Source organism: Trachinotus anak, unplaced genomic scaffold (genome assembly GCF_046630095.1).
Source record: "Trachinotus anak isolate AG129_WGS33_773 ecotype Australia unplaced genomic scaffold, CSIRO_AGI_Tana_v1 ptg000014l, whole genome shotgun sequence".
NCBI classification, from domain to species: Eukaryota; Metazoa; Chordata; class Actinopteri; order Carangiformes; family Carangidae; genus Trachinotus; species Trachinotus anak.
In genome coordinates, this window is record NW_027273865.1 from 20069331 (window position 1) to 20097299 (window position 27969).

General features: G+C 40.4%; 1 protein-coding gene across 2 annotated transcripts; it reads left to right on the forward strand.

Annotated features, from left to right (window-relative positions):
- Positions 1–27900, forward strand: LOC139632346 (cilia- and flagella-associated protein 337-like). Of its 2 annotated transcripts, none has more exons than XM_071497242.1 (19): positions 1–495; positions 698–811; positions 2016–2109; positions 2321–2629; positions 4870–5043; positions 5567–5650; positions 5820–5912; positions 6075–6246; positions 9104–9271; positions 9807–9955; positions 10511–10744; positions 11799–11963; positions 13926–14041; positions 16194–16324; positions 22019–22120; positions 22306–22413; positions 23756–23946; positions 25637–25834; positions 26740–27900. In XM_071497242.1, exons 3-19 carry the CDS (start codon positions 2029–2031, stop codon positions 26860–26862), a joined length of 2598 nt encoding a protein of 865 aa, XP_071353343.1. In that variant the 5' UTR covers positions 1–495; positions 698–811; positions 2016–2028; the 3' UTR covers positions 26863–27900. The 2 variants fall into 2 exon arrangements, with proteins under 2 accessions (XP_071353343.1, XP_071353344.1); XM_071497243.1 differs by having other exon boundaries at positions 748–811.
- Positions 27901–27969: the final 69 nt, after the last annotated feature.

A 27969-nucleotide genomic window follows, 5' to 3' on the forward strand; every position in this document is an offset into this window, starting at 1 on the left:
GTGTGTGTGTGTGTGCGTGTGTGTGTGTGTGTGTGACTGTGTGTGTATGTGTGTGTGTGTGTGTGTGTGTGTGTGTGTGTGTGTGTGTGTGTGTGTGTGTGTGTGTGTGTGTGTGTGTGTGTGTGTGACTGTGTGTGTATGTGTGTGTGTGTGTGTGTGTGGCCTCTGCCACCGTCTGGGCTACTGGGGGCAGTTAGTTAACTCTCTGTGGGTGTGTATGCTCCAGACAGGGCTGTTAGCATTGATTGCTTCTCAGACATCGCTGTCTTAGACAAACTTCTGGACACAAAGCTCGAGGTCTGGGAATCAGCTTAATCTCCTGCGGACAAGACCCAGCCAAGGCCAAGACAGACTAACCAGAGGCGGAGGATTTGTTTGAACTATCATACTTTTTTTTTTTAATGGTATATTTCAGCACCTCAGATGCATAGGGACTCTGGGACAGTTTGCTGTGGACACTCATTGTTGACTGAAGGGATGAAATTGGATGTCTTGGTAAGTTTGAAGTTTTTATTAACTGAGAAACTGTGTGTTCAGTTCTACTATATGGACTTTATGATTAAAAACCTGCTTGACTGGAGTGTGTGCACACTGGCACTCCTGTCAAGGTACAGCCAACTTGACAGTGATGTTGCCAGGCTAAGAGCCTGTCATTATGCAGTTATAGCCTGGTGCTAAGATGGTTTTTTTTGGACAGTTTGACTGCAGTGGATGATACACTGTCCAACTCTAATAAAACCCAAATAGAAATCCAGCAGTGACAGTTTCAAGCGAGCCGGCTGGAACTGGAAGAAGGAGAGAGACAACACTGGTAAGTGGATACTGTCTGCCAGCAGATGTGACAGCACTATACTACTATGTATATATTTTCATTTTTCCGTTGAGTTGTCTTGTAAAATGTATTGATTGAAAAGACTGAAAAGTAATGCCTTTTACTTCTGTTCAAACAGTATTTATGGTGCATCATCTACAAATATGGGTCCACTTTTTGTGTAAATTTTATTGAACTGTGCCTGTGTAATCACGAAAAGACTTAGGCCGGCTGCTTGCTGCAAAAAGAAACCAGGATTTAAAGTTATCACACTCATAAACAAAACACGAGCAAACTGGCCCCTGAGGTTTCACCATTCTTCTTGTTTATTTCAGTAGCATAAATGAATCTGTGGCAGCCTACTGCTCATTGTCAGTGATGAAAATAAAAGGTGGATAAACCATAATATCAGGAGCACACTGCAGTTAATCACCGTAAAGCAAAAGATAACAGCTTCAGCAAAGCATTGATTTTTTTGCTTTCATTACACAACCTGTCATCTAAATCTCAGCTCAGTGTGATGCCACTTCCAATGAATTTGTTTCATAAATGTTCATGTTTGGCTAAAAACTGAACTGATGGTGTTTGCTGTTCTCTACTGCCCTTGTGGTCTTTTGTAGAATGTAAAAAAGAAACCTTTCATCATCAACATTTCTCTCTCTGACCTTAAACGCACCTTTAATCACAGCACAGGCTAATTTAAGAAATCCTACCTTTTATCCATACCATTATTCATACGGCTCATCTACCTGACTTTGGCATTTTCTTTCACATTACTTGACATAACGGAGGCTTGACATGCTTTGGCAACCTGCTGCCTCCTTGAACAATTTCTGAGACATAATTTGGGGACCTATTCACCCACTTTTGAAAGCCACTGAGCTGGAGGAACATTTTTTGTTGAAAATGAAAGACCTCTGCACACCATTCAACACAGTCATGTTTGGATAGAGTGAAAAGTGCCAGCAAAAGGAAGTCTGCTGCTGCTGTGACTCCACTGTGTGATTATGGTGATTATGGTGACACTGCGAAACAGATATGGAAGGTTACTAAGGGATTATAGGAGCTGGGAGCATCTTGTTTCTTCATCTAACGCCTAGAAATGTGAGGACTTTATTATTTGACTGAGAGTCTTCAGCACAGACCCGAATGCACATGCTCTACCTGTCTGACCTTGTATGGTACGTTGGTGATTGATTGACAGGTGAGCTGTAACCATGGGAACGAGGATGGAGGTGGCACAGCTTGAAAGCAGGATGAATACTGAGGACTATAGAAAGCTACAGAGCCTTTTCCTTGTGAGTTAGTCAGTTAATTAAAAACCTCATGTTTTTTTTGTTTTTTTTTTTATATGGGAAACTATTTAAAAAAATGTTATATTACACTGTATGTGTCTGTTTAAGTGTATTGCATAATACCACACCTCTAGGTCAGGAGGTAAGGACTGCTTTATGAGGAATGCTCGCAGACACAGTGCAATATTTCACAATCCTCTTGATCTTGACACAGGACCCCTCGGGTGCATCTCGCTCCTTGTCCAGAACTGAATTCATCGATTTGGCTTGGTCTTTAGTAGGCCGTGGCTCCAAGGAGGAATATGGCCTCCTGTTTGACAGCGTGGTTGTCACTCAGGAGCACTGCGGCCTCCTCCTGGACGCTGATGCCGTGAAGGAGGAGGGACGTGTCGACTGGGGAGGCCTGTGCTCTTTCCTGCTGCTGGAGCTTTCTGATAAAGTGAAGAACACCAGAACCAGTAGTGTGCCTTGCTGGAAGCCCCCGCGCACCCTGACCTGTCCACATCGAGACCAGGTTCAAAAGGTAAAATGTCGCTGACCTCTTGGAGACTTAGTTTGTGATGAGGATGAGAGCATGTTTCCCATTTTAAACACATGATCCATTTCAGCATGTTATCTAAAAAAAACATTTTGACATTGACTGAATGGAGAATCAAAAACTCTGCTGACTGGGAGGAATTTATCGTTATTAAACATTTTGCAAGGAAATGTTCAAAGGTATTAGGGTCTTGCTCATCAAAATGGCACACCTCTTTTGAGATAAATGGCTCTGGACTCCTTTTACATCTATCAATTAATATGCAAATGAAGTGGCTGGTATAAAGTGCCTACTGCTGTGGATAAAATGATGGCTCACCACTTTAATCTTTCAATCCTGAGAATGTCAAAATGTCAGAATGTTGTGTCAGTTGTTTTCCAAATGACTGGAAGGTTTTCACCCATTTAACTTAGATCAGTCCAAACGAGGCAGACAGACTAAAGCCACTAATTTCTAATTACCTCCGAGGTTATTTTTTCACCTGTGTCTTTGTTTGTCCATTTGTTTGTCAGATTCCAAAAAAAATAATGAACAGATTTGGACCAAACTTGGTGGTGGGGTTGGGCATAGGTCAGGGAAGCACCCATTACATTTTGGAGCAAATCTGGACAATTTACTATAAATTTGTTTAGTTTTTTTTCTCTGAAGTTTGGTGTATGTTGTTTGACATTGGCCATAGTGGAGGTCTGTGCTCTACTGAATGCCATTTCAGTTTCTGTCTGTAATGTATAAAGTGTGACATGACTTATATAGGTTAAATAGAAAATGTGAAAAATATTATCATATTATTACATGATATTTTATATAATAATAGATCAAATGACCAGAAAACATTACATGTAATGTAGAATGAATTTTCCTGTAGTGACGAACCCACAGAGAATGATCACATCTGTAAACATCTATAAAGTTTTACCAACTTTCAGGAGATAGTTTTGGTTTTACATTCGTGTTTTCATTCAGTCTCTGCAGCAGGCAACTGTGTTCATTGAAAAAACCTGATTAACACCCTGTGTGCTAGCTTCCCAACACCAAACAGCAGAAAAAGTTAGCAACTAGCTTCTGAACATGGCACCGTGTATGGCAGCTAAGCTAGATATTTCCTTCAGGATGTGGTAGAGACCAAAACGGAGCTAAAAGAAGAGCAAGCATTGGATGTACATTCATCAGGTGCCCAGAAACATTACACCAAATTAATGCTAATGTTTTTCTGTGTCTGCCTGAATTGTTAACAAATAACTGTTTGCTAACATGCTGGCTGTGACAGCTTTAAAATGTGATAATATGTCAGTGTTGTGTACACAAACTTTTTCTTTTGCTTAATGCTGCTTTCTTGTCCCACTTTCAGTTAACCCTCTGTTCTACTAGTCATTGGTATTTCACATATTTTCCCATACAGAGTTTATTCCACTGGTTTAATAGCTAACACTGAGGGTTTCATATTGTAAGCCAATTGGGAGCTCCCATTTACAGTGAAATTGGAGCTTCTCACCTTTTAACTAAGACAAAGCTTCAGTGAGATTTAAGTGTGACAGGAGACAATCAGATGAGTTTTAAAGCAATATATACAGCAGTTAACAGAAACACATTATACCAGTGACTGGTTGTAGATAAATAGGTAGTTAAAATAATTAGAGCTAAATACATGGCACACTGATCTGTGAGATCATACAACGCTTGCAATTGGCTGTGGTAAAATGACCCTGTCTGCAGTAATTACATTGGTAGTACATCTAAGCACTGACCTGTATTCTACAAGTATTAATAAACCTTTTCTTTCATTAAAGATAGTGTCTCTTTGTCATCAGACACTGTCAGTTCCAGCCTTTTTTCAGCAGCTCTCTGTTTTGTTCTTGTAGCTCAGCCAGTACAATCCCATAATTCATTAATCCTCTTTGTTTTATTGGTTTCAGCACAGAACATGGCCTGCTTGCTTCTATTCACTTGCATCCAATAAGACAAAGATTTGAGGAGAAGTATCGAGCGGCCAGGAAGGACAGGACAATAAAAAAGCCGAAATATTTTAAATCTCATTTTAAAAGCTTTTAGTAATTAATTTCACATTAAAATGTTATAAACTGCACTGCAAAGAGTGTTAAAGCTATTCTGAAGGTGATTTTTACAAAAATGGAAAGTCAGTGGAGTCTTTCTTTCACTTTGCCCACTTCAAATATATTTGTTGAGGTTAAATGTTGTTGCTGTGTAATGTCCTCTGGTCTCCCCAGGCGTTGTACATGCAGAGTTCAGGACAGTATCTGACTGTGAGTAAAGGGGGAACTGTAGGGGTGCGGGATGGAGATGACATGTCCCTTCTTCACACACATCGACTGCAAAACAGCACAGTCACACCCAGAGATCTCTGGGTCACAGACATGGTGCTGCTGCACAACATACACAAGGTGATCACTTTCTGAACCTTGCATAACCAACAATTGATCAGTCCAGTTGTTAATTATCTGTGCCACGCCTGGTTATGGAGACATATCCTAGTTCCTGTAGCGTAGTATGTTATTCATTGAAATGAATTTATAGATTAATAATTAACAGGTAGTCTCAGTTTTTGGTTCAGACATTGTACTGCACGGGGGTAAACAAGCATCTCACTCCATCAATGAATTATTAATCAGTGGCTGTGCTAATGGCATTGCAGACATGCATCTTATGCATAATGTTCAGAAAATAAAAATTCATTTTTCTGTAATGAGACCATTAATTATAGATCAATACTTTTAATTAGCATTCTTTAATCTACAAATATGTGGTTGACAGATGTAATTCAGTTGCATAACACACATGAAGAGTTCTCAGTCATACATCAATTCATCAAAGATATTGTCAGATCATTATTATATCATACTGATGAATTTAATTGCTTGTTATCTGCATGTCTCTCTGTTCCATTTGTTTTTTCCATTTTCTCAGATGGCTGTGTCATTTACCAGTAAGGAGGTGTGTTTTTATGATATACTGACTAAACAGAACTTTGGCTGCAAGTATAAACTCCAGGTAACAGATATAATCCTCCTCTGAAAAATGAACAGTATATCACAATATACTATATTGTGATGTTATGGTTCTGTTGGTTTGAATGTTTTCTGTCATCATATTATCTTCTACTTTCTTTTTGAGTAAATAAATAAATAATAAATAAATAATAAGTTCTCATCTTCTTAAGGGTCTGAAGTTTACTCCCTGGTGTCTAGATTACTGGGTTGATCCCTCTCATCCTGACCAGGCTGTTCTCACCATAGGAGACATTGGAGGACAGGTAATCCTCAGGCAGAGAAAAGTAAAGAAAAAAAAGACAGAGAAAGGGAGGAAGAGGAGGAGGGGGGCAGAACATTGTCAGGAGTCTTCATCTTTCTGCATCATCTGTATGTGTTCTTCAGTCCATTGCTCCATAACTGTGTGTATGTGTGTGTTTTCCCAGGTCAGTGCTTTATATTTCACCTCAGCTCAGATCTCTCTGTTTGAGAAACCCAGTCTGAGGACGGACTCAGATTTCACAGGCATCATCCTGTGGGACGAACTGGTCAGAGGAAAACATCGCTCCTGTTACACTGTGACACACCAAGTACATGCACCTGCCTGGGTTAGAAAAGGTAGGAAACACAAGCCCACACACACACACACACACACACACAGACACTTTCACCTTCACTGACACCTGGGATGAGAGCCACTGTCTTTGCTTACTTCCTCGCTTTTTATGTCAATACAATAACAGCTTATGCAACACCATGGAAATGCATGGGAGTGCCTCTGTCACTGATACACACATGCGCACATAAACACACACACAGACACACACAAACACACACACACACACACACACACACACACATCAACACATGTGGCATGAGTCCTAAGTCATCCACTTTATAGTCTTGCATAGCCATTCTTTTGACTATTGGCAGAAAGTCACGGGCTTGAGGTCTGGCCCCCCGAGACTCCTCACTTCAGCTCAGTGTGGGTAACAAAGAGGTCGCTTAGTTGTATCTCGATTGCATCATTTGGATAGAGCCCCTCTGAAGAGTCACTGGGTTGTTTGATAGTGATTCAGCAGAGGCAGCGCTCTGAGACTAGCACAGCTGAAAGGGGAGATCCAGATAAAGGGGGACAACAAGAATAAAGCACATGAAAATAAGCACAACAAATGGGAAAACAAAGGGAAAACAAAAAAGGGGCAAACAGAGGAGACAATGCCAAAACATTAAAAGCGCTGGTTAATTGAAATTTTACAGGTTGCGTGTGCATGTGAAACAGCAAGAGATAGTGCATGTAAAGGATCGTGTCTGTATGAGTGTCTGTATATGTGTGTGTGTGTGTGTGTAGTGTGAGAAAGGAAAGGAGGGGAGTGTGTGCAAGTGTATATGTGTGTTTGCATACCTCTGGGGTGCTGGTGCTGTTCTTTTGAAGTTGCCCACCCTGCAGTATGAGTGGGCTTTGTACCATTAGACATGGCTGGTTATCCAGACCTCCAAACCTTGAGGCTTGCAGGCCACCAGAGAGAGGAGAGGGGGAAGGAGGGGGGAAGAGGAAGGATTGTGTGGGGTTGGAGGGGAACAGAGAGGAAAATTGAGAGGAAATTAGGAGGAAATTGGGATGGACACAGACTTGTAAGGACTAGTAAGGTGAGGTGTTGGAAGTGTGTGTTTGTGAGCGAGAGAAGCATTAACATATCTGCATAATATGGTGGTCAAAGACAGGAAATAGAACATTAAGGATAAACTTTAGCGTGTAGGTAACATAAAATCTCCCAAAATCGGCAGCGATTTGTTGCACCACAAAAAAGGTTTGCTTTGATGTAGACGTGGATTCTTAACTCACAGCCATAAAAGTGGCTAAAGCAGATATTATGTATCTGGGCCTGCTTCACAAATAGTTTGATTTTATGATTTTGTTCGTGTCAGTGAAGGAGGCAAGGCCTTATTAAACAATGATGAGTCATGTGATGCTGTCTGAAAACCCACTGATCTTTTAATTCACAGGGCGGAGAATAGATGTGGTGTATGAAATGTAATCAGACGTAATTATTTGCACTGGCTATGCAGCCGATCTTTGACCTACAGCTGTCACATGCCATCTCACAACCCACAGTTATTTGTGCAGTATTTGAAAGCTAAGCAGCTTCTAATAGAGACATGTGGCATCCAATTTAGCCGCTCTCAGTCAAAGTGTTAATTGAGATAGATGGTGATGCAAGATCCATTACATTTTCTGTAATACCAGTGAGCAAATCAAACTGGCGTAATTGTGTGCTGTGCTGAGCGCCTGTGGATTGGTTGGTTTACTATGCAGCAGGGTTGCAGTCAATGCACATTTAGCAAATCCATTTCAGAGAGTGGATGTCCTTCAGAGGTCCTGTAGTGAAAGCATTTTGGCAACGGCAGAGAGAAATATGTAATTGGAAGAAGTGATATAAAATGAACTTTGTGTCATCATCAACATATGTTGCATTGAAGTTTTACATTAGATTTGCTGGAATCAAAACTAATCTATTCCCTCTCCTTATAACTTCCGTTTCTTGATTGCGCCACACACAGGGGCTGCTTGGAAACCAGTGGCATTTCCTTGCCTAAAATGAGTTTGTACAGAAAAAGCTGCGATCAGTTCTTGTCTGTGCAGATAAATGTTTAAATGACCGAAACCTAATTGTCTCTATAACACTGAAGATGGAATACTGTACATTACTTTGGTTCCTTAATATGTAGCTGAACTCCTGACCCCAACCTGGACACAACCTTAGATTCTCTGGTAGGTCAGTGCTGGCTACTCCTAGAGCAAAACAGAGTAAAGCCAAAAAGGTAAATAAAGGTGATAAGTTCTCCATTTGGGTTTCTCGGTTGTGGAATGACCTGCCAGAGGAGATCAGGGAAGAAAACTCATGATCTTCTTTTAATCACTTTGAAGAACTCACTATTCTAGACTTGCTTTTCATTCATTTTTTAAATGGTTTTACTCTTTCTCCTATTTTCTTAGTCTTATGTAAAGCACTTTGTAACTTGTTTTGAAACAAATATTCTCTTCATCTCCAAAACGCATTCCCCCATGATCAGGTTATGTAAATATTTCTACAAGAAGCATTGGTTTCCCCTGAGGTGTCAGAAAAAAAATTATAATGTAACCGGGTGAGCTGTACTTTTACATGTTACAAGTCAGCTGCAGTTTATTGTAAAATATACACTTTGTATTGCTTTGTTCAGTTCTACATTTGAAACCAGCTGTCAAGCTGTCTCTTGAGTTCCTGGTAGTGATGCATTATAAACAACAGATTTATAAAATATGAAAGTGAAAAACAGAAACTTGAAATATGTATTCTTCACATCCAGTTTCAAATCAACCTGACAATCATAAGCTCATGGGCTTGTTCTTTACTCGCTCTTTTCTGGGTGTAATAAAGCTAATTACAGTCTCCTAATTTACTCTAACTTACTCTCTCCCTCCTGCTTCCTGCAGTACGTTACCTGGGCTCACTGGAGGCCTTCGTGTCGTGTAGCACCAGACCACAGAGCAGCATGGTGATTGGCTGGAGGGAGAAGGAAAGCAGGAGTCTACGAGTCACTTCTTTCTTTACAAAGAGGGGAGTGTGGGACGTGGACCACCACCGTGGACTCAATCTGATAGGTGGGGGCAAATGTATGATCATAAAGTTCACATGAAGTTCACTTTACTTGTCACAATAAGTACTGCTCAGTATGTGAAAACAGTTTTACAACGCCTTGTGGCTCATGAAAGAACTTTTTAAAGTTTGAAAACAACCCTTATGATGTCATCAGGGGAGCTGGCGCTTGTTCCATACTAATGACTAAAAGTCAGGATATCTCAGCCTCCGCTTCACTGATTTCGACCATTCTCTTTTTAATCTATCTCTTGTGAGCCCAAAATTAATACGTTTTATTACAGGGTATTACATTCTCAGCAACATAGGAGACAGTCTATCCTTAAGCACTTGATTAAAACTTCACAAAGACAAAACTTACAAGCAAAACAAATGCTGTAACAATGCTTTCCTATGCACTCATAACAATATACAATATATAATAACAAGACATCAGAGCCATCAAATGCCCCAATGAGTTGGATGTGGGGGGACAAAAAAAATAGTATGGTTTCCTGTTATTAATTGCTGTTAACAACCCTGCATTCTGATTGGTTGTAGCCACAGCAGGTGTGGATCATCAGGTCTTGCTGTGGAACCCTTATGTGTCCTCCGAGCCAGTGTGTGTGCTCAGTGGGCACATGAGCCCGGTCGTTGCAGTTTGCTTCATGCAGACCAAGCAGCAACTGCTCAGCTACTCCAAAGATAAGGTGGGAGTGTGTGTCTCTGTGTGCAGCGCTCTGCTAGAGGAGATAATGTAATGATAAAGAGCCCTCTCATTGTAATATTAATTGCGATACCTTGCTATAATTATTGCAGAGGAAGAAGGCTGTGGTGTCGATGACTGGTAGCCTGTTTCACACAGTGTAAGAGCTGAGCAAAATGAAGAGCACATTAGCCTTCATCTTTCTAACGCAAAGAGGATGTTGGTGCTTGTGCTGCTTTTCCTCTCCCTATTGTAGCTCTGTGCATGTTTGCCTCCCCTTTGGTTTTTCTGAAGAGAATGAATATTTTAGAAGTGATTTATGTTCCATCTGCCTTCTGCCCAAACACCATCTGCCATTGCAAGAAACTCTGAAAGCTTCACCTTAGTTTCCTCTGACAGTTTCCTTTCACAGTCATCTTGTTTGTGCCGTAAAGCAATTTAGCAGGGACTTAGTGGCACTCTCAGCAATGATTGTAATTGTTTGGATAATTATAACAATATCTTGTGATAATCATTGGTTTTTATAGAAGTAGGTTTACCCCCTTTATTGTGTTTCCAGGTCTTATGTCTATGGGATGTGTCCAGTCAGCAGTGCGTTCACCGTCTGGCTGGTGTCTTCCCAAAGACACAGGAGGACACACACACCCTCCTGTTCCTCCACGAGGAGCATCAACTCCTCCTGCTCTCCTTCAACAGCCTGCTTCTTCTGCTAGAGACCATGAAGGAGGAGAAGAGGACCAGCAGCCATGACCACCCTGTTACCTGTGTGCTGTACAACAGTCTGTTTAGACAGGTATGCAGGGGAAGTATCTCTGTGAGACACTCTTTCTTTGACTTACATCTCTCTCACTTTTTATTTTATTTTTTAAAATTTTTTGTTTATCTTTGTCCAGAGGCATATTGAAAGCAACAGATAGGCAGGATATAGGTACTGTGACCTGGATGTGTTGGGCTACTGGTGGTAAATGTAAGGAGCAGAAAACCTGGATGAATTCTACAATTGTTGAGTTTCACATTTCATTCTTGACTATGGAAACAGCAGTTGCAGCTTTCAATAACTTTACATGCTCTTTACTATAGATTTTGTTCATATTTTCATTTTTTCTGAGTTCTTTAAGGAGTGCTTGTCCGTTGTCCATTTGCTGATGAAGATCATGTAATATAAGCTACAGACCAGCTACTAAATTGACCTTGGTGTGAGATTGTTTTGATAATTCTTTAATAGTTCTTCAAACAATTAAATGCAAATGTAGGTTGTATTTGTATATCAGGAATTATACTGACTTGATTAAACATCTGGGAATGCTGTCATGGTACTGCTGAAAATAAATTCATCTGTTTTGGTAACACTTTGGCTTGCAACTGTTTGATATAACTGTGACATTGAATTGACATATTTCTAGTGGTTTCACAGAGGGATAATGCTTTCTACCTTTTCTTTGAACTTAGATTATGTTTCATTATTTTGTTCTGGTGCATGTTTTGTCTCTTTTGCCCCACTCTATGACAGACTTAGACAAAAAATGCATTCAATATGAACATCTCTCATTTCATAAAGTGCATCCATACTTGATTTTTTTCTTGCCTTTATTCCCACTTGACAGGAGCATTAGTAGCATATTCTCATCCTTGGAGACTTGGCACAAAACTAAAGTGAAATGAAGCGAGGAGAGTGGTTTGGCTTTGTGAGAGTCATTAAAGAATACATCAGTGGAACCTGCCTGTCTCGCAGCTTAAAACAGATCAAACTCTTGTTGAAGATTGATATCCTCTCCCTCTCTCTCCCTCTGTCTCTCTCTCTCTCTCTCTGTCTCTCTCTTTTTCTTTGTGTGTGTGTGTGTGTGCAGGTAGTCAGCAGTGACTCTGCCTCCTCTGTGATCTGCTGGCAGGCCGACACGGGCCAAAAGGTCAAGCAGTTTCATCGTTGCCATGGCAATGCTGAGATCTCCACTATGGCCCTGGATGGTACGCAGACACGGCTGTTTACTGCGGGCACTGATGGAGAGGTCAAAGTAGGTGGACAGGCAAACACACACACACACACACACACACACACACACATACACTTGCTGATTCAGCTGTGAAACGTGTTGCTGCAGGTCAGTCCTCATAGAGATGCAAACTCTGAAATGCACTAACTGAAATGCAAACAAGGCAGGGAAAGGAGAGTGATGAAAACAGACAAAGAAGGTTAAAGGGCAGACTTTTAGAAAACATTTCAAATAATTTCTAAGAATTGGTAACTATACCTAAGAGACAGTTCTTCAATGACTTGTTGTAATTTACAGATGAAATTGACATAATTAAACAGATTTGCAGCCAGAACTAAAAAAAGGGCTATAGCTCTGCAACTTAACCTCAGATCCACTGACAACCATACATTGTTCTATGCTCACACTTCCTGAGCCACAAAAAAGCTGGATTTATACTTGATACAAGAGGTTAATGAACCTTGAACCATGAAACAGAAACTTGTCATACAAAACATAATGTGCCAACCAATCACAGTCCTGTGATGGCAACTGTGGCCTTCACATATTGTCACATTTTCGAGGAGGCACATATTTGTAGCTGCACTGTAACCCATAAATGCTTGACAACAAATCCACTTTAAACTTTTTAGTGGCCAACAGAAGCAGAGGATGTAGAGGAACTGCTACTCTGGCAGCTCTATCTCATTTTCAATGGTCACTGTGTGTCAGAAAGAAGCTGACATCTTGCAAGAATGTTTGTTTACCTTTTTGTGTATTAGAAAAAAACCTTCTCTGTCTGTATAAACTCTAATTAGTGCTGTTCATTAGTTCATAGGTATTCTCATAGGTATTCTCACCATATAGCACCAGACTAACCCCAGAGCATGTTGACATGTTGCTATTTCTGAATACAAAACCAGTAGACAAGCTGTCTGCGATGCTGAGGACTGGTAGGCCTGGCCTGTCTATTTTATTTTTGATTTAATGCCAGTCTGACTCTGTATCATGCGAGCAGTAGTCTGGCTGCTCACACCAGAAGTACCGGTCAAGAAGCAGTTCTGCTCAGACGTACAGCCAATTTTTATAATGACCTTGTGAATTAATAATGTAGAGCTTTTTATATGTTCCTGCACAGACAGGCTTGTGTGACTTCTCTGGGCAGAATCATGTCTTGCATAGCTGATGTTTCAAACATGTGATTCTCTGTGACTGTGGTTGCACTCTACATTCAAGCACTACAGAATGACTCAAAGCTTACTGTTATTGTCCTGAACAGGTAAATAAGATAATGATGCATACTATAATCAACTCAATCAGCCACCTCATCTCTCTGACCCCATGATGCAGCCATGTACATTCTGCTTATGTGCAAGCAGCGTAGCAAGCAGTTGTACACTCACAGTGCCATTTGACTGAGTATATAAGTCATTCCGAGCAGAAGAAGCAGGCTCCCCTTGAGCCAACTAGTAACGAGACACCTCATCGCTCCAGTTTTCATCAACACTGAACCCCTGGTGTAGCAGTTCGGGGCCAATCAGAATTTAAAATTTTGATCTTTTAATTGCAGTGTTCCCATTGGGCCAATCAGAGTTTCTTTCTTCAATGTCAGAACACAGATCCAAACTGCATCTTCATGCAAAACTGGACAAACAGTGTCAGATATTACCTGAGTTGTCTTGATTGATGGATGTATAGTAGAATTGGACCAAAGCCCATCCTCAGTATTTAGTTCAGAACCTTTTCACCACTTGCTGAAAAAATAAATGAACATTTCATAAATGAACATAGCAACAAATATTATACTTTCTCTGTCACATCTTAATTTTCCTGACAAGAAAATTAAATTGTACTGTAAATGTAGCAAAGGCGAGAAAAAACTGTCAGTAGAGACAAAAGCTCCCGCTGAATTTCCTGAGAAAGTGGCTGTTTTCTGTTAGCATTTGGGTGTGCTTTGAAATGAAGCACATTTGGTGTTATGATAGCTTGTGATGTGTTTTGCAGGTGTGGGACTTCAATGGCCGCTGCCTCCACAGAATGAATGCGGGTCTGGGCCGGGCTGTGGACATCTCACAGGTCCTGCTGTTGAAGAGGAGCATACTGGTGATGGGCTGGGAAAGGTGCTTTTCATGAGTGACTATTATATCTTTTGCAGTATGTATCTTCTGTTTCACAACACACACACACACACAAACACACACACACACACACACACACACACACACACACACACACACGTATATATATTACATATATATATATATATATATATATATATATATATATATATATATATATATATATATATATATGAAAAACGTGCAAAATGTGCAATACTAAAAAACTTTGTGCAAATTCTGAATTCAGAGCCAGGTGAATATCAGATGTTTGGATACAGTAACACCCCTCATAGACTGTGTATGTTTGCACTTTGTATATAAAAGAGAGTGCAGCTGTCAAAGAGTCAGAAAGAGTATGTGCGTATGTGAGAAATACTGTGTGTGTGTGTGTGTGTCTGTCTCCTCCCTCTGCCTACCAATGCCTCAAAGCCAACCAGGCATCTGGACTCTAACGAGTCCAAACGCTCCAGGGTGCTCCCAGTCACTTTAGTATCACTGCCTCAAATGTATACTGTTGGTGTATGTGTGTGTGTGTGTGTGTGTGTGTGTGTGTGTGTGTGTGTGTGTATTACCCACATCACACCTGCTCTTCATCTTCATCATCATTTCAAACCCTGTGAGCTGAACTCAGCAGTGTACTATCAACAAGTTATACAACTACCTCTTTCTCTGTGTCTGTCTTTCCTCTCCACACACACACACACACACACACACACACACACACACACACACACGCACACACACACACGCACACTCTGGGGTGTCACAGCGGTAAAGAGAACATAGACGACAAAGCAGCAGCAGTAAAAGAAAATACTGTTTCCTCACATCCACCTAGGCCACAGTTTAATCCATACTGTGCTGTGTAGCACTGGCACCTATTCAAAGTCCTGCTGCCTTCTGCTGCTCGTATCATCTCATGCAGGTTGAAATATCCACATCCCACTGATAGACACAACCCTCAGCTTTAAACCACAGTGCATCATTTTTTCATTTCATGTCCAGTAGCTGCACAACAATAAAAAGCAATAGAAGTACTGTCACGACACACAACTAAAGATTAAAGAGGTTGAACTCGTTGCAGTTGAGGTAAACTCCATGGAAATGATGAGTATTAAAGTGTTTCATACACATCTGGTCTGCTGTAGCACTGTAATGTACAGGAAAAGCTTCCAAGTTCATTCCATACACTGACAAGTTTGAATCTGTTTCAAGGCAAACTATAATTTACACAGGAATGCATTATTCCAATGAAGCATGACAAAATAAAATGTTTAAAATGTCAAATAAAGTAAAATACACTCTCTGTAATTTCTCTACATTTACAATTGGTGTAATATGTGAGAAAATGCTTTCTTTTCTCTGTAGGATTGAAAATCAAACATCCAAAACTGAAAGACACATTGTTCTAAAACTCCCTCTACTTCTGCTACTATTACTGATACTTGTATTACTACTACTGCAACTGCTACTACTATCACTATTACTATTACAACTCTACTATTAGTATTACTACTACTGCAACTGCTATTACTATCACTATTACTGTTACAACTCTACGTTTTGTATTACTACTACTGCAACTGCTACTACGATTACCATTATACATTACTTCAGCTACTACCGCTACCACCAGTACTATTATTATTATTATTATTATTATTATTATTACCACTACTATTACTACAGCTGCTATTGCGACTACTTCTACAACTATTACTACTTCAACTGCTACTACTATCAGTAACACCACTATTAGTACCACTGAAACTGCTGCTACTACTGCTAATGTGACTACTATTTCTATTATTACTACTATTACTGTTACTGCAACTACTACAAGTATTACAACTACTACCAATTTTACTGCTAATACTATTACTTTGATTTCTTTTACTATTACTACCACCATTACCATTATTATGCCACTGCTAATGGTATTCTTATACTACAGTATAATGGTTATAATAATATATGTATAACATTAACACATATTACCCATCCCTGGCTGAACCAGGCTGTACATCGACACCTAAAGAGGTTGTACAGGGTTTGTATATGTGGTCCATTCTGAACACTCCTTTCTAACCTTAATTACCTGTCTCTCTCTCTCTCTCTCTGTCTCTCTCTCTCTGTGTCGCCCTCTCTGTAGGATGGTAACAGTTTTCCGTCTGCATTCCTTCTCACAGTCTTTTGTTGAGCCCTCGGAGTGGAAGGGAGGCGTTCAACATCGTGGTGATTTGCTCTGTGCCACGTTCCAGCCTCCACAAACTCTGGTCACAGGTGTGTGTGTGTGTGTGTCTGTGTGTGTGTGTGTGTGTGTGTGTGTGTGTGTGTGTGTGTGCGCACGCACTCGTTAAACACCTCTGATATACTGTGTGCAGTCAACTTGCCTTTGCACAGAAAAGTACTTGTGTATGTGCACTCTTACAGTATAAGTTGGTGTGTTCTCTTTCCTTTCTAAATTACACTTTCATGACTTAAATTAAGAACGTGGGCTCATGCGGAGAAAAGAGAGAGTGGATAAGAGGGGGAAAAAAACAAAGGCTGGGAAAAAATAAAATAAAATCAGTGGAATGAAAAATAAGTTGGAGCAGTTATCTGCTGATTAAAGTAAGTGGTGTTATCATCAAAGGACTCAAGCTCCACATGTCTCTCTGCTGGAAATAGCTTTGTGTTTTTATGTGTGTCTGTGCACATGTGTAGGTAGAAAGAGACTTAATATATTTCACAATCAAATGAATGTGTGCTACAACTGAAATGTTTGTGAACACACTGCATTTTAACATTTTTGGTTAAATGTCAAACAATATTCATATTACAAGTGCAGTATTAGCAATTAAAACTGTAAGGTCTACCAGACCCTTTTAACTGGGAGTTCCTTCATTTTGCCCAAATTGCTGAAATATATAATCATTTAAATTATAATTTAATTTTTTTTTTTTTTTTCACAAATTAGTATTTTTTATCTCAGGGGAACAACAGCTTCCCTTTTCTCTGTTGTGAGCTGACACTTGCTCCACCACAGACAGAAATATTTACATGTGAGAACCTATTAATTGGCAAGTTTAAAATTACTTTTTAATTAGAGCTCTATCAAAGGCAGATGAGGTGGAAAGGTCAAGAAAAAAAGGGTATGATGCTCTGTGCTACCATTTGTCTAATAAGGGAGGGATCAAGATCTATTTAAAACAAAAAGTTGCAAAGCTTCTATTCTATACTTTCATTTTTCGCATTTTAATTTCAAATTTTTCTTTCTTTGTGTGTGTATGTGTGCTTGTGAAGTAATATAACCACAACTAAGCACCACCCACAAAGAGCTTGGTTGGACGACTTCTCAGACCAGCAAATTTCCTCCTCTGTTTTTGTCTTGCTGTTGCTATTTTTGTTTGTCTGCACTAGTAATAGATTGGACCAGGGGGAGTGGAAATATTAAGGTTATGTTCTCACCTGTTTCTATTTGCTGGTTGGTTTGTTTGTTCATTTGTCAGCACGATTACGCAAAAAGTACTGAAACTGATTTTCACCATATCTGGTGGAAGGATGGAGTGTGGGCCAGGGAGGAACCCATTAAATTTCGGTGTTGATCGGGTTAAAGGGGCAGAACCAGGATCCAGGAATATATTATCACTTTCTTTTAACATTGCAAGATGGCACATTTTTTGACATTTCATAAAATTTCTCAGGAAATAATGTACAGCTCTAGATGTAAAAAAACGGACACAGTAACAATAGCAGTTGTGACACAGCAATGACACAGTCCAGCTGTAAAGCTGTAGAGGCATATGACTTGTATAAAGCTGATGTCTCAGAATACTTCCCTTTTCATTTTATCATTCTATAATAAAAGCTAGACAGACGTGTAGGATTGTTTGGCCTTGGTGAAGGCTTGCCCACGACGTAGTGCCATTCTAGTTGTGTCTGTATTCATCACGTCACTCAGGGTCTTCATTTTTTGGTTTTGTTGCTACACAAAACATTTGAGAGAAAAAAAGCAAATAAAATTATACATTGGAGAAAATTCATCAATTTTGATGGGAACTTTGCATGCATTCAGGCGGCTGGGCAGTGCATGGAGAATGACTCAAATGGCAATGACTCACATGTGAAATCAGTATAGAGTCTTAAAATCATGCCTTATTAAAATGCAGAAACACTGGGCGCCTCTGGCTAATGGAAGAGGAGATGAGGAATTTTTTTATCTTCATTCAATCTCTCTATTTTTTTATTCCTCTTCCGTGAGTTCATGCAGACTTTGAAACTCGTCTCCAAAGTTTGCGTGCATGATTTTAAAGTTTAAATTTTAAAGTTATTTTTTCCTTTTATGATTCTGGGCCCCTGAAATGGAACCCTGTGGCACTTTGATCCCATTTGCCAAGCTCGAGCAACTCAAGACCAACTAACTAAGAAACAAAAACGTGCTTGTTTCATGCAAAAAAAAAAAAAAAAACAACAAACAAAAGAATCTGCATCCAAACAAATGATAGGCAAAGTGACTCAGCTTGTTAAGGTCTTTAATATGTGAAGACAGCATACTTTGAAATACAAGCAATATCTCTCAGAACCCATCACTTCTCTTGGATTTTTCTGCCTGAGGGATTGAACTGGCAATCCTCCAGTCACTGGTCCACTGCTATAACCATCAAACTACAAACACTCTGCACCCAATTTGCCCCAGTAGGCTCTTCACTTTGTAAAGTTGTATCACTTTAGGTCACGTATCGAAAGTTCAGTTTCAGTTTACCAGTCTGTGCTGGCAGAGCACAGACATAAACTTCAGACCTTCTCTGGCCTTTCGAGACGCATCAGTTCCAGAGAAAAGTATAGAGAGAGATAAAGTGAGGGATGGAGGCGGAGAGGTAGATAAGGGTGGGTGTTCTCAAAGCTGGTGGGAGAAATGGTTTTGAAGGAAATGAACAGTTGGAGCTGGAACAAAAACACAATTCAGGAGCTACTTTGTGAACTTGGAAAATTCAGAGTTTGCTCTTTAATTTCTTTGTTGGTGTGTTCAGCTCCTCTCTCTGCCTGGTTCCCCCCTTTTCCCAGTCTCTAACTGACACTCCCTCTTCACTACTGTTTATTTTTTACCTCCCCAGTTAGCCTGCTGCAATTCTTTTCCCCACCCACCCACACACACACACACAGCCCCACGCTGCACCCTCCACTTCCAATTTAATCCAAATGCCCAATTTAAATTATGTTTATTAGAGCTCTCTCAGTGGGAGTGAGGGGAAATGAGACAGAGTGCTTTCTGTCTTTCAAGATGTGTGTGTGTGTGTGTGTGTGTGTGTGTGTGTGTGTGTGTGTGTGTGTGTGTGTGTGTGTGGGTGTGTGGGTGCATGCGCGCGTGCCTGCCTGTGAGTTTGTTTTAATGCCGCAGGTTGGTGGTTGTATATGCTAAAAAGAGAGAATACAATTACAGAATATGTTGGTGTATTTTGAAAGTGTGTTTATTTGCGCAGGTCACTGAAATGTGACATTGTGGTTGCATTTTCTGGCTTAAACCAAATCTTAATAAAACCTCAATAAACGATGCAAGAAATTGACAAAACAAAAACTATGATTGAATATTTTGCAGCTTAGCAGCAAGAAATCCTCCTTTATCTTTGATTTCTTTTTTGTTCATAACCTGCTGTCACTCAGCCAAGAGTGATGGCAACCTGTCTGATGAATGCAAAAGAGTCACCTTATGAATAGTATTTTATATTATAAGATAAATTGCAGCGCTCTACCTGATAATATCGTTGGAATAGAGTTGATGGCTTCCTCTAGAAAGACAGAAGATGAAAGAGTCTTCCTCATGACCAGTGTGGATCAAGCTGCTGTCACTGGTACAGTAATATCCAGGTCTACTAATGTCTTGTCCAAAAAAATTCATAAAATTATGCAATTCATTCATAAATTCCTCCTACGCTTTCATATCCTGTGCCTTGCATTCTCATTTCCCTCTGGGCGAATGTGCAAAAAGGATGAATCACATTCACGTCCCGATTTCCTACATTTCCACACTTACCTCCTCACACACTGAAGCCAGAGGTTGATGTGAACTATATACAATGTTATTTTCTACATTAACTATTTTTGCTAAATTCTTTCTTCCCCAAATCCGCCGAGCACAAAGACGGCGTCTAAAAGCGATGACGCATTAGTTTCAGTTGGCAGCATATTTCTTCAGGGTTTGCAGCGAGTAATGCTGTTTTCACATCAAAGCATGCGCGCTGCCAAACTATGTGTTAGTGCCGCCAAGTGAAAGCAGCGGCGGCATTGTGGCCACCAGTGACAAAAGTTAATTTAAAGTTCTGTTGGACACACACACACAGGCACGCTCATGCTCAGGACTATGTGTGTGTCTGTGTGTGTGTGTGTGTGTGTGTGTGTGTGTGTGTGTGTGTGTGTGTGTGTGTTTCTACATGCATGTGTTTGTTTGTGTCTCGAGCTGAATCAAGTTGCAGCAGGAACATTTGGCTAATGTGGGACTGAAGACTCCTCATCCATATTCAGAGTCTTTGCTAGGTTCCGCTTGGCTTCTCACACAAACACACACACACACAAACACACACACACGCACACACACACACACAGACTCACACACACAGCAGGGTGCGTGTACGCAGGGTTCCTGTGTACCTCTTCAGTCACAGCCTCCTCCCTCTCACGTTGCCTTCTTTCCTTGGATCCCTTAATCCTCCATGGCTGAACACCCTCCAAGAGACTACAGACCAACTCATCTGAACTTTGATGGACGGCCAAAATGTTATAGAAATGGAAATCAGAATTCCGAGTGGCAGCAGTAACCGTTCTCAAGCAGAGGATGCTCTGATTTATATATACTGTACATTTCATATTTCTTTGTTGACAAGTTTGGGACCACAAGGGAAGTTCCACTGATTTTACACATCAAAGTCTGTTTACAGGTCTGAGTAGTAGTCTACTAGCATGACACATCTGAATCTCCAACTGCTGGTGGTCGAGTTGCATTACGACAAGGAAGAAGAATACATAGAGCATAAAAGACAACATCTCTAGTTCTATTGTATCAATTTTCATGCTGTTTTTTGAGTCCAACACTGTTATAGGGGTGCAATGTTAAATTGGTGGAGTACTCCTTTGATGAAAAGGAGGTATGAGAGTTTGTTAGTGAGGTATGAGAGTTTGTTAGTGTGCAGCTGTAGGTACAGTACTTCCTTGTATTTCTTCTTTCCTCAGTGAACACGTAGGGCTGTGTGCTGTGGGTGCTGTTTAATGTTAATTCATCCACATCTTAAAACTCAAAATTGTGTAGGTGATACAGATATCGACACTGTGTCTATCCCTCTCTGTCTCTGTTACTTACACACACACACACACACACACACACACACACACACATACACGGCATGATAAAAGTTGCTTGAAATACAGAAGCTGGCCCTGGGCTGCATGAATAATGCAGGCGACCCACACTCTCATAAACTTTTTACCTCCTATCGCTCTCACACTTACACACCTGCCATAACACACTCCTCACACATCTCATTAACTCCTGCTGTTCACCTATCGAACCACCTTACATAATAAACACGCACACACACACACACACACACACACACACACACACACACACACACACACACACACTTTCTCATATATGAGAATTATTTGAAAAGCACTTTCTCTTGAGGTGACTGTTAAGGGTTGACTGGTGGAACAGATGGTAGCTGGGGACAGATGTTGAGTTTTATCTTATTTAGTGTGTTTTTAGTGGCTGGCTTGCATGATTCAGCAACACCAGGAAAGTAGAAGTGGGTGCGTTGACAAAAGTTTTTATGTCGTTGTTCATACTTCTTTTGAAAATGTGATGTCATCTTTCTTTCTGAAGGTACTCACTTAATATGAAAGCTTGTAAAGCTTTGGTAGCGTCTTTTTCAGTACAAAACCACCATAAAGCAAAGTGCAATTTTAAGAAAGCTTCTGAGAAGTCTTTGTTTCTGTGTGCAGGAAGCGACGATGGAGAGATTGTAGTGTGGAACAACGACACAGAAAAAGCTTTGAGGAAACTGCAGCCACATGCTGAACATGAAAACTACAAGAAGCAGCAAGGTTTTTTACGCTCACAAATAACTTTATTCTGCAGTTGTATAGTTTAATCTCTTCTGTATTTTCAAACCAAGATGAAAAGTTCAACTCTTTAAAAAGACGAAATTATGAAACCCCAGATTTTTCTTCTCCTTCTTCTGCCTGTGGTTCTTTCTCCATCAATACTCTGCTCAACTCTTTTTTTCTAGGTAATTCCCCTGATTCTCATCTTAGTTTGAAAGGCAGAGAGGACTCAGAGAACTTCATAGCCATCACCAGGCTGTTCTTTTTACCAGGACGCACATCTGCAGCTACAGGTGAAAGACTGATATATCTACTGTGTAATCCCTACCAGACTTAGACTATGCTGTTGTTGAAGTAGGTTGTGGAACCTATGGGAAACAAAGCAATGATGTAAAGCAGCAATACCTCAGGAGTTGTCACAAACTCAAATTCAGTTTACCCAAATTGATTCTTAATCACATGCCAGCTGCATTATTTTGCCTGCTGTCTATACACTTTTTTTTAAAAATGTTTTTTGCTTTTCGTGTTTAATTTCATGCCACATCATTTCTCTACTGACTAACCCCTAACCCTGACCATAATGTCTCTGAAAGTGCCGTGCTCTTTGACCACAATCCCATGATAACCCGTGGCAGTGACACAGTTTCCCTGTTTAACATGCCAGCATGCTCATAAGATGTTACCAGTTTTATTATGGCCATAAAACCTATGGTGATTTTAAAGCCAAAGCCCATTTAAACATACAGTGCATTTCATATGCTGTTGTTTGAGCTGCTTTGAAGAGTTATAGTTGAATTTGAAGAGTTATAGTTGATGCAAACACAGGGAAGTTACTTCAGAAGGTTGAAAGAGTTCAACAATCCTTTTTAATGCCAAATACACTGCATATACTGCCTTGTTTTTGTTGTTGAAATACAATAGCACACAGGCACATTACTCTGTGTGTATTGTGTTTACACATTACAAAGACAGTAAAGCTGCGGGAACCTTTTCCTAAAATACTGTACGGCATCTCCACATCAGTGATTGTTTGATGTGATGTGATGTGATGAGTTTGTTTCAAGTTTTTTTTTTCCAATTTTAACTACTTTTCACATGCAGCAACTCAAGCTCTGAAGTTTACTTTTTGTACTTTATCTAAACAATACTTGTGGCTGCTCGGGTTTTTATTCCAGTCTGATTTATTCTTCGTTGTTCCTGCAGTAGCTGCTGCTTTTGCCAGCTGAAAAATAAAAAGAAAAGAAAAACATGATCAGCCTCTGGACACCGGCCTTTATGCCTTATGCTCAGACTGACTGTGGCACCAATGTGTGTGTGTGTGTGTGTGTGTGCATATATTGTTGAAACTGTGCCCTTGCCTAACAGTACAGAGCTGCTGTCAATAGAGCAGTTATGAGCGCAGCTCATTTCGAAGGAAACCAAATATCCTCAGACACTTTTTGGCCCTGCCTGTGCTCCTCTATCGATAAAAAGGCTTTTCTGTAAGAAAGTTTGTTAATGTATGTACTTTTCTGTCGATTTTAGTAAATGTGCATGTTATCCCTTGGGTCTGTGGGAAGTCTGAAGCATGTTTCTTTCACTGATCTTGTTTTTCACTCCAAGCTCCAGACACATATATTTCTTAAAATCCATCAGGTGGTGCAGACTTGGTGTCCTGTGGAGGTTCGGGTGTGGTTAGGCTCTGGAACACCATCCGTAGCCGACTTGTGGGACAGTTCACAGCTCATAACAGAGACCTGGGATCCATAGTCATGACAGTCAGCCCTTGTGGAAGATATTTAGTCACTGCGGATCGAGAGGGAACACTCAAGACATGGGACATACAGGTAGGTGTTTGTCACACACACATGCTCTATATGATATTGTATATCAGCTGCAGTGCAGTGCCACACTCCACATCACACTGAGAAGTGCCATGACACCATGACATGTGCGTATACTGTGGGATAAAACAAGAGGCAGAGTGACTGAGACAGAGGGAGTGATGGAGACTGGTGAACACAGAGCCAGAGGGAGAGACAGAGATCAAGAGACAAACTGTGATACGCTGTAAAGAAAGACTGAACCTCGATATTTCCATTAGATCAGGCATGTTGTTCACTCTGACAATGACAGCACTGTCTGTCATTTTGAGGCCTCAGCAGCTTGCTAGAACACAACCAGGCCAGTCAACCTTTTAGAAAATCTTCACTGATACATTAGCAGAACGAGGTAACATCCCCATCCTTTTTCCAGTTCAAAAATTAGAGGCAGTTAGAATGACCGAGGAAAAACAGTGATTTACCATGACTTTTCTTTGCAAATCGCCTCCACTAGAAGAGGATAATTGACAATAATTGCAGCCAAGTTTGCCGATCACAGGTTCACTCCAGCACGTGAACGCCTTACATGCATACATCACACGTTTTGGTGACTGCAGAGTTTCCGATACCTCAGAGAGACCTCTTGACTTTTTGACTCTGGTTATGGAGACTTGGATCGCGCCGTCGGTATGAGGCGTTGCTGCGTCACTGTCATGCTCATAATCGCAGCAAAAGAACACCCTCTCGGGTATTATTGCCACAATATTCAGAGCTCAACTCTCTGTCACAGTTCATAAGAGAGGATGAATTCAGATGGGTGCATCTCATTTGGCTTCCAGTTTAATTTATGGAAATGTATGTATGTATGTAGCAGACTTGAAGAAGTTGGGGAAGCTCAGTGCTTGAGTAGAAATCCTGTCCCTCGGCAAGTTGGCGCATGCTTTGGAATCAGCCGGATGACTAACGTGATTGCACAGTAGCCTATACAGTGTTGTCCTCTCAGACACAGGATTTCGCAGTTGAGCACCAGGTCTCGTCCTAACATGACGTAGTAGGTTTTTTTAAAATATATATTACATTATATTATATTATATTAGTTAATGACAATATTGCCTTACACAGGCAGTGGGCCATAAATTAAGAAACAGTAAAGACGAGAAAAAAAGGGATTTGCGGGCTCTTAGCCAGGCTGTGCAGCAGATTTATAATCTGTGAAACTGTCTTTTTGCCTTCTTAGGCTGATTACTAATGATTTTTAGATGATTATTAATCATCATCCTCACATGAAACATTTTTTTATGCATTCCTGACACAAATTTTTTTCATTTGAACTAATGATCTGTTTAAATGAATTAAAATAATTTATTTTCAGTTACAGGAGACAGTTAGGACGAAGTGAGTAAATTAGCTTTAGCTAGGGCTACATCACCAGGCAGCCTATAGCCAGACTGCAGTCACTGCAGTTTGGTTTTCTCTGTTTTGTAGTTCTTTCTCAATGTTTTCATGACTTTTTTTAATATATTATTTATGTTTCTTGCAGCAACACATTTAATGGCCATTAAGGGTCAAGTTTGAAGTTTCTTCTTTTATGTTTTATTTCATCCAAATGTATTTCATGTTTGGAGAAAATATGTCAGATTAATTAATTGCTGTATTAATATCCTATGATAACAAACTATTCAGTAATCCACTGCTTTGCTCCCCCGTCCCTCAGCATTATTGTCTTGAGCCGGATGACAGAATAACCAAAGAACCTCCAAACCTACTGTGTAGTTTCCGCACACACCTTGATTGTGTGACTCACCTGGAGATGTGTGTCCATGGCAACAGGCTCCTCCTCCTCTCTGCATCATCAGATTGCAGTGTGGCTCTCAGCTTCCTGCCTGGGGATACCGTTGGTCTGTTTGGACAGGTACACAAACACACACATACACAGGTTATTTAAGTGCACTGCAGTAGCTTGAATCACATAACATAACCTGCATGTTTGAAATAAATTGTTCTGGATGGCAGAGATATTGTTTGGCACCACACTGTCAAGGTAACGGCTTCAGATCCTCGTGGTTCAAACGTACAGCGATGCAGGCTGGCTCTGATAAAGCCGAACCTCCCACTCTGCTGTGTGCTGGTGGGTGGTAGGATTCAGTTGACGAAATGGAAGTGAAACCCAGCATCAAGCCCCGGTTAGGCGTGTGTATGTGTGTTTGTGTCAAAGGAGATCCATATTAAGTTAGCCTGGGGCGATGTCTACTGAGTGTTGCTTCACTTCAGTCTGCCTCAGGCCCACACACATGCATTCTCACAAACAGACTCACAAATGCAGCACAACCCAAAGAGGAACATGCGTGAATGAAAGCACACATGCATGTACAACTGCACACATTCTATATGTCTTCATGTGTAGAAATAACATTCACACAGCTGAGCTGGTAGACAGAGAAAGCTGTTTAAGTCTTCTTGTGTTGCTTTTAATGTTTTATGAGGTAGTACGCTACATTTCATATTCGATTTATATATTATGTAATGTTTATTAAGCTTGAATTCTGGTAATAAAAGACTACATTCATATTCAGCACATCAGGTTATCAAAGCATACATTGTTAATTATGAATATGCTTTCAGAGCAAGGACAAAATACAGACGGTCACTCAGATTAAAGTTTCCCACCACAGTTTGATGAGTGTTCCAAAGTGAGAGTAGGCTGCACACTAATCTGTTGATTCAAAGTAGAAATTTTGTCGTCACAAGGTCATCTCACAAACCAGCACTCTCAAATATTCTCGCTGTCTCATCTTCACTGCTGTCCATCATGTGTAGGAGGAGCAGTGGTGCTTGGAGAGACCTGGACCGCTGCAGGAACCAGAGCCAGACCAGAGAGACCACAAAGGGGAGGAAAGCACCAGACAGGGTTGGGGAGAGGTCACCTCCAGCTCCAAGTGAGATGCTATCTGACCCAGGACTCAACCCCTCAGCAGAGGGAGGCGAGGTGGAGACAAAAAATTTAGGATGAGGACAGTGGGTCCGAGAGAGAAGTGGACAGAAAAGAACATTTATCCAGATGAAGAGATGAGTCTGGCTGAACTGCATTGTGCTGTGGCTGCATTGTGCTCTGTTCCACTGTCTGATAATGCTGGGAAATGTTGTCGAATGGTCTTGCAGGTAGATAAGATGGTCTACTATGATTCTGGAATCTTTTTTAAAATTCTTTTATGAGTAACAAAAGTATTTGCCAACTTTCTCTTGATATTATTTATATGAAATTGTAGAAAATAGAACTAGACCAATGTCAGTCCCTTAGACCTTAAGTCAGAAAAATGGCACTAAATTACAGTTCTTTCACATTTTATTTCTATGCTTCAGGACAGTGTGGTGTGTAACAGTGAATAGTCATGACCGCCTCAGAGTCACAAAGAATGTAATAGTATCTGTGATGCTCCCAGTACTATGATTCTTACTCTGATGCTTAGAGAACAGAAAGAGATCACATTCAGCATTATTTTCTGGGGGATTACAGTGTGCCTTATGGTTTCAAACTGATTGCAATGTTTTGATACAAAAATTGAGGCTCTTAACCAGAGTTCTTAAAGTCAGTCTCCCTTTTGTTGCTTTAGGCTCTACACAGATTTGACACCTAGATTAGAGATTTTGTTTCTCTGGATTTCTAGATTTATGAGGCAGATTTCCATGGCACAAATACTGATGGGGCTTTCCAGAGGTTAATTCCAATGTGAACCCAGAATAACAAAAAATCCCTTTTTGGCATTAAAATAATTAAACAAAGCCTTAAAGATGCCTTTGTATGTAAAGGTTTATGGTTCATTTTGTTGTTTGATTGTATTTATTGAAGGTGTGGTTGTATGTACAGTCACTAAGTAAAAGTAGACAGTGTGCTGGATATGAGCTATCAGGTGAACCCTGGGTCAACACCATAATAACAATAATAAACCAGGTTATAAAATAGCCCCCAGGCTGACAATTCATTCATTCTTCATCTCCCAGCCCTCCGTTTTTCCCAATTTGTTTTTGTTGCTTGTTTGACTTTTTGCT

Coding starts and splice junctions, on each gene's coding strand:
- LOC139632346 (XM_071497242.1), top strand. CDS start 2,029: ATGGGAACGAGGATGGAGGTGGCACAGCTTGAAAGCAGGATGAATACT. Junction 5,044..5,566: donor TGCTGCACAACATACACAAG/GTGATCACTTTC, acceptor CCATTTTCTCAG/ATGGCTGTGTCATTTACCAG. Junction 23,947..25,636: donor TCAAGACATGGGACATACAG/GTAGGTGTTTGT, acceptor CCCGTCCCTCAG/CATTATTGTCTTGAGCCGGA.